General features: G+C 27.1%; 1 protein-coding gene across 1 annotated transcript; it reads left to right on the top strand.

Moving 5' to 3' along the window:
- Positions 1 to 8982: 8982 nt before the first annotated feature.
- LOC120070783 (protein LATERAL ROOT PRIMORDIUM 1) lies at positions 8983 to 11487 on the top strand. The gene is made up of 2 exons (XM_039022668.1): positions 8983 to 9920; positions 10999 to 11487. The coding sequence occupies exons 1-2, from the start codon at positions 9341 to 9343 to the stop codon at positions 11343 to 11345; spliced, it is 927 nt and encodes a 308-aa protein (XP_038878596.1). The 5' UTR covers positions 8983 to 9340; the 3' UTR covers positions 11346 to 11487.
- The last annotated feature ends 786 nt before the right edge of the window (positions 11488 to 12273 follow it).

The following is a 12273-nucleotide window of genomic DNA, read 5'->3' as shown; positions in this document are numbered from 1 at the left end:
TAAATTATATAATATTAAAAATAATAATTATATACATTTTTTTTTACAGAAACCATATTCATAAATAAATTAATAATAGTTTATTGTCAACAAAATATTATTAAGTAACTACAACTATTAAGTAACTACAACTAGTTTTATGATTTACAAATGTATACTATCTAACACATTCTAAATAATTATTTAAATTAGAATCTAATTTGTGAATATGTTATTAAACACATATAAAAAGATGAAATGCAATTTTATTTTCATTAAATTTTTTGTTTTCAAATTTATATTTTGAAATTGATAGACCGTAAAATATCTTTAAAACTCTTAAAAGATAAAAAGAAAAGAAGAGCAAATAATAATAATAATAATAATAAATAAATAAATAAATAAAACTATGAATTATACAGCATCAATAAATAGTGGTTTGATAAACCTCTTTAGCATTTCTTTAAATTGTCCTTCATTGTCTATGATCATTGACACCCTTATTTAGGATGCAATAGATCAATGTTGATGGAACACTAATACAAAATAATAAATTATTAAACACACCCTTATACAATGTTGGTGGAACACTAATACAAAATAATAAATTATTAAACACACCCTTATTAGTAGACTCTCATTGTTACTACTCTATAAAATAATAAATTCCTCTCAATAATTACTTAACCATCAAAGGTCAATTGGTAAATATCACACATTAATAATCCAAAATATATGTTTAATAACTTAAATTTATTAAAGTTGAAAATAGTACGAATTAAGGACTGTTTTCCGGTATAAAAAAATGAACTAAAATATTTACAAATATAATAAAATGTAATTGTCTATAGATTGATAAACATTGATAGATTACTATCATATATCATTGATAGACAATAATAAATATTGATAGATAATGATAAATATTAATCGACACTGATAGATGTCTCTTAGTGTTTATCAGTGATATCATTGATAGGTTGTGACATTTTGTTATAATTAAAAATATTTTTATCCATTTGTCTATTTAAAATAATTTTCAATATATAAAGGGAGTTTGTGTTTGAAAGGATCAAATTGAGGATGATAAGAAGTGAATCAAGTATGAAAATATAAATCAATATTGATTGTAAATTGTACTAACGAGCTTGGATTAATTTAGCTTATTCTATGAGTGTAAAACATTTTGTGTCGTCTCTCTTTATTATATTCTACTTAATTTTCTTTTATCAAATTAAATAATATCTTGGTACAATAGATGACAAATATTAGTTGCTTGTATTAATGGATGGAAATCTTTTCCCAATTATAAATTATTAATCCGACATATTATTGTATTTGGCAGGGAATAGTATGGGAGTTTTATTTATTTAATATCCAATATTTTATTTATTTTATTTTCAAGATTTTTTGGGAACCTCAATTATTTTAAGGAAATTGTTTTAAATAGAAAAATGCTGAAATTGTTTTCAAATATAGCAAAATTTCATGGTCTATCAGTGATAGACATTATTACCTATTAGTGTCTAATAGAGATAGATGATAATAATCTATCGGTGTTTATTAATATCTATTACTAATATATTATGATATTTTACTATATTTGTAAATATTTTGATTCAGTAACTATATTCGAAAACAACCCTTATTTGAATGTATTGGAATTAAACTTCAAAAGCCTAAGAATATGGAAAATGAACGATTTATTTAACAAAATTTGGTCCATCCATTTAACACATAATTACACATTTGATTTACTTTTAATTAGTATTATAAAATCTAATAACATCAATTTTTATTTCTCTTTTTCTACCAATAATTATAAGAACATATATGGACCTTTTTAAATATTAAAAATATTTAAAAATATTTACAATTTATAATAAAAAGTTTAAAAAGTATAGAACAATTTCGAAACTTTTTACTATAAAATATAAATATTTTTTTAATTTTTTTATTTATAATAATTTTTCAACATATATTATTGGAACTATTTAAGTTATGTTTTCTTCTCCTCAAGTTGTGAGGTCAATTTTTTTCTTGTGATTCAACCTCATTATTGAAATTTCAAAAAATAATAATAGTATCAATTATTTACTTCAACCGCTGGAGTATGAATAATTTTTTTAAAAACATTAATTATAGGGCAAAAATGGTAATTGTTGCCAACTATGCTATTGGCTAAAAACATATAGTCATTGGTCATCTATTTAGTACATTATTTGTTAAAATACTACTGTGATCCTTATATTTGAATTTTTGTTTAATTTGAATTTTTATATTTTTAATAAACCTCCAATTTAATCCTTTAAAATAATATTTATTAAAATTGACTAAATAATAATTATTATTATTTCCATGTAAAGAAACATCATATATATAAATATATTTTCAAAATTTAGAGTGAAAATAATTATAAATAACGAAAAGAATTTTAGAAAAAAATTAACAATAAACAAGCAGCAGAAACTAATTTTTTAAAGATTTTCTTAAAAGTATAAGAACTAAAAATGCATACTTGAAAGTATAGGTTCTGTTTGGTAAACATTTAATTTTTTGTTTTTGTTTTTTAAAATTAAGTCTATAGACATTATTTTCACCTTCAAATTTCTTTTTCTGTTATCTACTTTTTACCAATAATTTAAAAAACCAACCCAAAATTTGAAAATTAAAAAAAGTAGTTTTCAAAAACTGGTATTTGTTTTTGGAATTTGATTAAGAATTTAACTATTGTAGTTAAGAAAAATATAAATTAGGGTAAGAAATAAGCTTAATTTTAAAAAATTAAAATTAAAATAAAAATACTTTCGAATTAAAATTGAACAAACTTTCTGGTATATGAAAAAATGGTATTTTAAATAAAATTATTTCATATTCATCCCACCTGAAAAAAGAACAAGTTTACAGTTGCCAAAATATACTAAAAATAGTATTATTTTCACAATTATTATTGATTTATTTACTGCAATAATTATTGATACAAGTGATAATAAATGGCTTGAAAACTACTTCTACCACCACCAATCTCAAAGTTTCTCATCATTGAAAATGATAATATAATAGGGAGGGCCTTGGCTGACTTAGGGTTCTGTTCTTAGAGAAAATACATTACTAGAAGAGAGAAGACAGATAGACCTAAGGATAAAAGAGAGAGAATCTAGGGAAGAGACTAGAGAGAGGACATAAAGATGCCAATAAAAAGACAAATTTTTTAATAATAATAATAATAATAAAATTAACTTTGGAATTTATTTTTTTAAAATAAGGCCACATCAACATTGCCACAATGGCCATACAAGGACCAATTTGACAATGTTTTTTGTTGGGAGTCATTAATGAAAGGAGGGTGATAGCTACCAATTCAAGGATATGTAAAATGTTGAGCTTTGTAACTTGTGAACAAAATCACTCAAAATCATCAGCTTTGGCTTACTAATATCCGAAAAGAAAACTTTTCGAATAACATTCTCCCGTCATCTTGTTTGAGAAAATTAAAGATTAAGTTGTTTGTTCGGTTAATATTGTTGTCTATTTAAAAAAAAAATAAAATTAATAGTTGTATTAATTAAATTCTAAACTTTTATAAGTGAGTTGATTTTTTTTTTAATCTCTATTAGGTTCATTTTAAAAAAATTAATGCAATCATTTTTGGACTTGTATAAAACTTCTTTAAATATAAAAGTTTATGTAATTGGAAAGAAATACGAGAATCAAATGGACAGTTACGATTTTTCGCTAATATGAGTGAATTTTCATTTTCTCATTTTTCTTTGTTTTTCTCGATTTATTACTATGAATTATATCATATTTTTGTTATTTTGGTAGGATTTTGATTTTAAAATGAAATTAAGTAAGTAAAAAAAAATTAGCAATAGTTTTTTGGTCTAGTTTCTATTTAGTCCTTAGATTTCAAAATACTATATTTTTAGTCCTTACATTTTGTGTTTGATTTCAATTTAGTTCATAAGTTTCAAAATATTTTACATTTTGATCCTTGAAGTTTGATTTTTTCTTTTTTCAATTTAGATTTACACTTTTAACCTCGATTTCATTAAACATTCACTTTTAGTTTTTACTATTAATGTCCATTAATAAATTTTAAAAATAAAAAATTATAATTAATTAAATTTTACTATTTTTTCTTCACTATTAAATTCAACTTTAAAATTCACTTCAGTGGTATTTTAAATTTATTACTAGACATTAAGATCAAAGACTGAAGTGATAATTTAGTGAAAAAGTAAGGTTAAAAGTGTAAATCTTGAAAGTTTAGAAACAAAATTAAAATAAAATTCAAATTCTGAAGGTGAATTGTAATATTTTGAAACTTACGGACTAAATTAAAACCAAACTGAAAATTTAGGCCCCATTTGGTAACTATTTAGTTTTTTGTTTTTATTTTTGAAAATTAAGCCTATTTCATCCACATTTTTTACAATAACTTGCATCTTTCTTAAACATAATAGTTGAATTCTTAGCCAAATTCTAAAAAAAAAAACAATTTTTTGAATGTTACTTTTTTTATTTCTCAAAATTTGGCTTGGTTTTTTAAACTATTGGTGAATAAAGTAGATAACAAAGAAAGAAATTTGGATGTGGAAGGAGTGTCCATAGACTTAATTTTCAAAAACAAAAACAAAAAATAAAATAATTACCAAACGAGGTCTTAAGGATTATGGTGTAATATTTTGAAACCTAAAGACTGAATAGAAACTATACCACAAACCTAAGGACCAAAAAAATATTTTCACAATCATTATAAATCACTAAATGTTGGTCTAATTTGATCATTTAAATATGATAAATTTAGAGTAAGTTTGATTATTGGTCTGAAAACATAAATTTGAAAACGAAAGATTCAATTAATTGTATGTCATGTTTTCATTGTTTGTAGATATGTATTTCATCATATTTTAAAATTTAAACCATTATGGTTTAAAATGTGTTTAATAATATATTTATAACTTTATAAACCATAGAAATAGTTATAGTTACCAATGAAATATCGGATTGAAACTCAACTATTATTAGTTAATTTATCAACATGTTACTTATTTGAGCTTAAGTTTAACCTTTTTTTTCCTCTAAATTTTTGACATATTTTGTCGGGTCTTAAAGATATTAATTATGAATATCTCTTAAGTTGCCAAAATTTTGTTTTTGCTTTGTGGCGTTTGAATAAAAACTCAAACACTTTTTGAACGAAGGTAAAAATTATTGTAAGAAAAATTTAGAAAATTTCAAAAATCAAAAACTAAAAACAACAAAATGGTTATTAAATGAAACTTTAATTTTTTACTTTTAAGAATCAAGTTTATACACGTTATTTTCACTTTTAAATTTTTATATTTTCTTGACCATTTTCTTTCAATCTTTATTTTATAAAGACGAAAACTATAATTGAAAATTTTAGAAGAAACAATTATTACCAAATGTATGTGGTGTAAATGATTATCTTAATTCTCAAATGTATGAGGTCTAAATGATTATGTTAATTTTTTTTAAAGGAATAGAGAGGGAAAAGTGAATGGTTTATTGGGATTAGGGCTTTTGAAAATATGCAATAAGAGTACCCAACTCTTTATCTTTTATGCAGAATGTCTTTTCCTCTTTAACCAAAAGTTCTTTGATTAATTTCATTCCCTAATCATCATTCAACCATTTCAAAAGCTAATATAATAATCAACCAAGTTAACCTTTTTAGACATACATTAGACAATGATATTCTTTTCTATCGAAAATATGATTTAATAGGGCTATCATAAAATCAATGTGTTGAGAAATTACAAAACTTCTAAAACTATTGGACATCAAAGTGAAACGTAGGGAGCTAGAGATATATAGTTCTCTATTCTCCGAAGAAAGATATTTGGATGTATTCTAAATTGTACCTATCTTTTTCATTTCTTACCTAATTGTTCAATCATAGTTTGTTATGTGACAAATTCTTCTTTAATTCTTTTAAATTTTTTTTTTGTCATGTGGTTGAATTTAGCTACAAAGAAATTGATGTAGTCCACGATGCACTCAAGTATATTGTTTTGGTACAAACAAGGTTTAAAATGTCAATTTCAAAGGAAATGTTGAAGTCTTAATTTTACGAAAATGTAGATGAAAATATCGATGAAATGTTAATATCGATAAATATTTATGAAAAATTATAGAAATAGTATCTTAAAAAACTTATTTAAATTAATAAATAAATATTTTAAGCCTTTTGAACCAGTAAAAATGTTTATTATTTATATTATATTCTATATGACATTTTGTTGAGGATCCCATGTTAAAAAAATTAGGACCTCACAATGTTTATAGGATACATGGACTACTCTCTTACTATCAATTGGTTTTGAGATAGAACCCCATGGTATCTAATACATTTTTTTTTGTTGTTGTTGTAGTTGTTGTTATTATTATTATTATTATTATTATTATTATTATTATTATTATTTATGTTTTATGATTGTTTTAGGATATAATGATAAAATGTTAATTCACCATTTTTATATCAATGTTGAATCCATAATGTTGGGTTTATGTTCTAACACTCGTGGTTTGTAAATAAGGAACATATTCTATTTTGCAATAAAATTGTTATTGAGGTTTATTCATTAAAGATGTTATTGAATATGTGAATTGCACTTAAAAACCCTAAATCCAATAAACTAAGAACCTTTAGCTATTACATGAATACTTGAACTATATGTGTAGACATAAAAATGGATCAAATTCGAGTAAATAGCCAAAACGGTCTATAGTATAAGGATAAGGCTGGGTACTTTATTTTGGGGACGCTATGGATGTGACCCACCCTGTATATGATACAAACTATATGATCCTGAATCATTCATGTAGAAACATGCTAGTGGAGGTATCTTATGCAATGAGTTTGCATAAGTCTGGGCCGTGAAATAGTCACTTTTACTTTACAACACCGTTTATTGTTCATACTGACTATTTCAATACAAATGACCTAGGTAACTCAATCTTAATTCTGAGCTAACTGTAAACTCCTATTTATTCGAGATTATCCTTTAATCTACATGGGTGAGAGTGATTCAAGTTCGCGGACTCAATAAGCCCTCACATTTTAGGGATAAGACTGGGTAGATAGCTGAGGACATAATTCTGCAAGATGGAATTCGCTCCTACCCAATTCTAGGGATAGTAGATAGGTTGTTCTCTTAAGTGCTGACTCCGGGTCTTGAACAAGGGCCCTTACCCTCTCATTGGTCCAAGAGGGACTCGATCTGGTGTTGGACTACAAACCAATTGTTCATTAGAGGATCAGTGGGACTTAAGGAACAAGATGTAATTATAGGGATAAAATAGTAATTTTGACCTACTTGTAATTGCGAACAACCTATGAAAGATCGACTTACTAGTCATGATTATAAAGAGTGCACATAAATATATCTACAGTGAGGAGAGTGCAACTACTGGGCTATAGTGAAGTGCACCGGTAGTTAACGAATGTTAGGTAGCTAGGTTAAAGAGTTTAGCCGATTAATCTCGGATCGTTGGAGCTCATGATCTATAGGTTCATTAGATCCCCTTACTAGCTCATATCAAACTAACCCTTAGAACAGTGTGATGAAAAAATTTTAAATGTTCAAATTCGACTTAGGGAGTAAGCGTTAATTGTATTTGATATACTTAATAACTTATTGTTTAGTTATGAATTAAACAAATATAGAGAGTTGGAAATATTTAAATATGATTTACATGTAATATGCATGGATGAGGTTCATGATCGAGATTTGTGTTATCAATTAATTTAATATTTGATATTAAATTAATTTTTATTATCTAATATTTGATATTATATTATTATTAATTAAAATTTTAAATTAATTATTTAAAACTAATTTTATTTAAAATTAATTATAAGAATTAATTTTATTTAATTAATTTTAATTATTTGAATTAATTCAATTTTTTTGAATTTTGAAAATTCAAAATGATAGTGGATTTTCCCCATTTTTTCACTTTATGAACACAATTCCCACTATTTTGATTCTTAATTTGTTGTCACCTTTAGGTGATTTCATGGTGCATGATTTCCTCTTTAAATAGAGGAAGAAATTGCTGAGAAAGGGGATGGAAATTTTGGCTTATGAAGCAGTAATTTTCCACTCAAAACTAATACTCCAAAACTCTTTCAATCTCACAATTTTTCCTTCAAATTCATCACAAATTAAGATCCCACAATCTGTCTAAGACTGAAAAACAGCAGAAAAGACTCTAGCGGTGGTCCACAAAGCGTTTGTGATAAAAAAACAAGAAAAGGACAACTTCAACTTTTAACTACACTAAGGTTTGTTCATCAAACTATGTTTTTATTTGTTTTGTTCAAGCATGCTTAATCTTTAAATTAATGAGATTAGAGTGCTTAAGATCCTAATTACTTCTACTTGCATGTTTTAATTCCATCACATAAAAATATTTGACCCACATATTCTTAAAAAAAATTAGGTTAAAATACTATTTTAGTTCCTATATTTTGAAACTTGTTCAATTTTAGTCTCTATACTTTCAAATTATCTAATTTTAGTCCTTATACTTTCAATACATCTTAAATTAGACTCTCAAAGTTATTTTTTTACCGAAATTGGTAAATAATAACAATACATTTCAGGCAAGGAAATACAATATGTGATTATGTTTTAAAAATCATACACTAAAAATGCTAATAGATAACATTTTTTTAATTTTAAAATAACAACAAACTAGCCATATAACTAAATTTAAGATTTATTGGAAGTATGAAAATTGAGATTCAACCAATTTTTTTAGTATAAAGACTAAATTAGTATTCTAATAAAAAAATAAAAAAAATACGAAGGTGTATAGAAGAGTACAATTGTGTACAAGTGAGATTGAGACAAGATTTTTTTTCAGAGAGAGAAAGAAAAAGGTAAAAAAGAAAAAAAAAAGAATAGAAAAAAAGAAAAAGTTGGCGATGACATTAATGGCTGCTGATACTGTGAAAACTACAAAAGCACTTTTTAGTGTTTCTTCAAATTCATTCACAGCCAAAACATCCTAATTCTCTCAGTTCTCAATTCTCAATTTTCCTTTTCTCTCTTTAAATTCAAAAAAAAAAAAAAAAACATTCATAGATCCATGTTGCTTCATCAGTAATCTCAAATTCAATTTAGATTTTTTTTTTTTTAAAAAACAATTCAATTTAGGGTTTTTCTTCTTCTTCGCCGGAGATTCACCAGCTGTGGCTGCCGCACGCCGTCTTCCTTCCGATTCCGGTGCCTTCGCCGATTGGGTGGCTCCTCCCTCCGCCATCGTCGCCGATGAACTCTCCCTCGGTTTCAATTCTGCCGCCGCCGTTCCATCCACCACCAGGATGTGGCCCTCATCCAGGCCCCTTGCTATTGGTTATGGCCACACGGCGGCGCCGCCGACGGACATGGTGGGTCTCATGGCCTCGGGTTTTGGAGTCGGCGTTAGCGTTTTGCCTCTCCTTACCGGCCTTGCGCCGTCGAGTGTAGGAATTGAAGAAGCTAATTTAATGATCAGCCGTGGCGGCGGCGACGGCGGCGGCGGTGGCGGTGGGGTTCAATTCAATGGGAATAATTTGGATGGGTTTGGGATTTTGGGAGGTGGGTCGAGTTTGAATTCCGGTGCCGGAACTTGCCATGACTGTGGGAACCAAGCAAAGAAAGATTGCAGCCACCGGCGGTGCCGGAGCTGCTGTAAAAGCCGTGGATTTGACTGTTCTACTCACGTGAAGAGCACGTGGGTTCCGGCAGCTCGGCGAAGAGAACGTCAGATGCTGAGCGCCGCCTCAGATGTGGCGGCCGGCGGGACTTCATCGGGGTCTACCTCCGGCGGGAAGAAGCCGAGGCTGATTGCGTCACAGACGACAACCAATTCCCATACTTCCACTTCAAACACTCCAACACCAAGCTTTGACGCTTCCTCAGGTCAACTCGATCTCATTTTTGTTTCTTTTATTTTATTTTAATATTTTAATATCTTTTTTCATAAAAACAATGGATTTCAAGTTGCATCTTTTTTTTTCGTTTCTCAATCACATCGTAAAAAAGATTAAATAATATATGAGGAAAAAAAAGAAGAATTCACTAAGAAACTGTTGTTGAACAATTGAATGAGTTGCATGTGAAGGAAACTCATAATTATTTTTCTTTTTATAAATATTTCGATTTTGATTATTAATTCTTCATTTAGTAATAATTTTGGATTATGATTTTTGAACATTATGATATATATATATATATATATATATATATATATATATTTGTAATTTCTGTTTTCATCTTTTTAAAAAGATCATGTACATAGCTAAATTGTCTTAAAAATATATTTTTTTAGTTCCCCAACTTTGTTTAATTTTTTTTTAATATAAAATGATCTTTATAATTTTTTTAACTATAAATTGTTCTAAGCTTACATAGTTATCAAATGTTTTTTTAATCTTTTTTTCAATGAATGAACGACACATATTTTGAATTTTTCAAGATTTATCAAAGAAAGCATGGATGAGTATTAAGATGAAAAATGATAATAACAAACAGACATCCAGACTTTATGGAATAATTGAGATTTTTTATTGAAATAGAATAAAGTGATTAGTTCTAAATTATATATATGGGGATTCGAACCACAGATTTTATGAACATTAACACATACAGATTAAACTATGTTTTCTTTGCCTTTATATCATTTTTTTATTATGCAAATAATTAATTTAATATATCTTGAATTAGATGGATGAAGTTTTAAAGCTTCCTATAATAATAATGTCTCTCAACTTAAAAATAAATTTCTAAATTTAAAACATAGTCCAAATAAATAATAATAATAAGAAACCTAAACCTTCATAAAAGTTTGTGACTTTATTACACAAAATAATAAAGAACTTTTTAGACAACCAAACTTACGATTAGACCTTTATTCTTTGAATTTATTCCAAAGAATATGATGGGAAATATTTTTCATTTTTTTTGTGTTGTTTTGTGTTAACTTTAAGCAACAATGCAGCGGCCGACATGAGTTGTAAAAAGGCAAAGAAGCTGCCGGAACAAATACGAGCGCCGGCGGTGTTCAAGTGCGTCCGGGTGACGGCGGTGGAGGGCGGCAGCAGCGGCGGAGGGAATGAATATGCATATCAAGCCATCGTGAAGATCGGCGGCCATATTTTTAAAGGCTATTTATACGACCATGGAGTGGAAGCTAGAGATGGGTTTCCGACGTTGTCGAATTTGCATCTCGGAGATGGCGGTTCTACATCGTCGCCGGTCATTGATCCTGCCGACGTTTATGGCAGCTCCGCCGCCCGCGGCGGGGCACTGGCTGGGGGTTCCGGCTATGGTAATCCCATAAATTGATCCATATTATTTAAACATTTTCAATGTTGGGTTATAGCTTTTGAATTTATTTAGTGGAAAAATAAGAGATAGGAGCCTCTACTTATGGTTTATTTTTATTTGTATATTTATATTACTTACAAATATAAATATAATCTATTAATATTTATAAACTTTCAATAATCTAACCTAATAGCCAACCTCAATATATATATATGTGTGTTTTTTATATACCATAAATGATCTAACATAAGAAGATTTGAACCTTCGACATCAGAGGAGGACATGTCAATTATTGTTGATATATGCTTATTTTGACCTAAATATCAATATATGCGAATACATACAGATTTGAAAGAAAAATTTTCATTACTATTTTAGAGTAGTACATATTATAGATATCACTCTAAATTGAAAAATCGTAGTGTAAACATGAAGGGTTGAGTCACGGATTAAATAATTTTTTGGTTATAGTATAAGTATATGAACTTTCGTTATTTCTAATAGGTCTTTAAATTTTAAAAAATATCTAATATATCACTCAATTTAAATTTATTATCTAATAAATCTTTGAATTTTTAAAATACAATGTAGATACCTAAATTTTGGATTTTATGTTTGAATAGATATTTGGCATATTCCATATTTTTTTAACTAGCGAATGCACAAGACATAAAACTTAAATATATTAAAATCTCATTTTTTGTCTAATAGGTGTCGTGAATTAAAAAAAAAAGGTTGTAGAGGTCTCAAAATTGAATAAGGACTTAGTAGGCAAAAAAAAAGAAAGTTCATGGAACTAATTATTGATATTTTTTGAAAGTAGGTTCCTTATTAAATATAAAATTGTAAGTTTAGAGACAATATACTAGGACAATTTTTAAAATCTAAAAATTTAATTAATTGAGAATATTAGATATACGAAGGAGATTCAAACTTTCGTTGATAC

The sequence above is a fragment of the Benincasa hispida genome, chromosome 2, assembly GCF_009727055.1.
Source record: "Benincasa hispida cultivar B227 chromosome 2, ASM972705v1, whole genome shotgun sequence".
Classification (NCBI taxonomy): Eukaryota; Viridiplantae; Streptophyta; class Magnoliopsida; order Cucurbitales; family Cucurbitaceae; genus Benincasa; species Benincasa hispida.
This window is presented reverse-complemented; position numbering and strand designations above follow the sequence as displayed.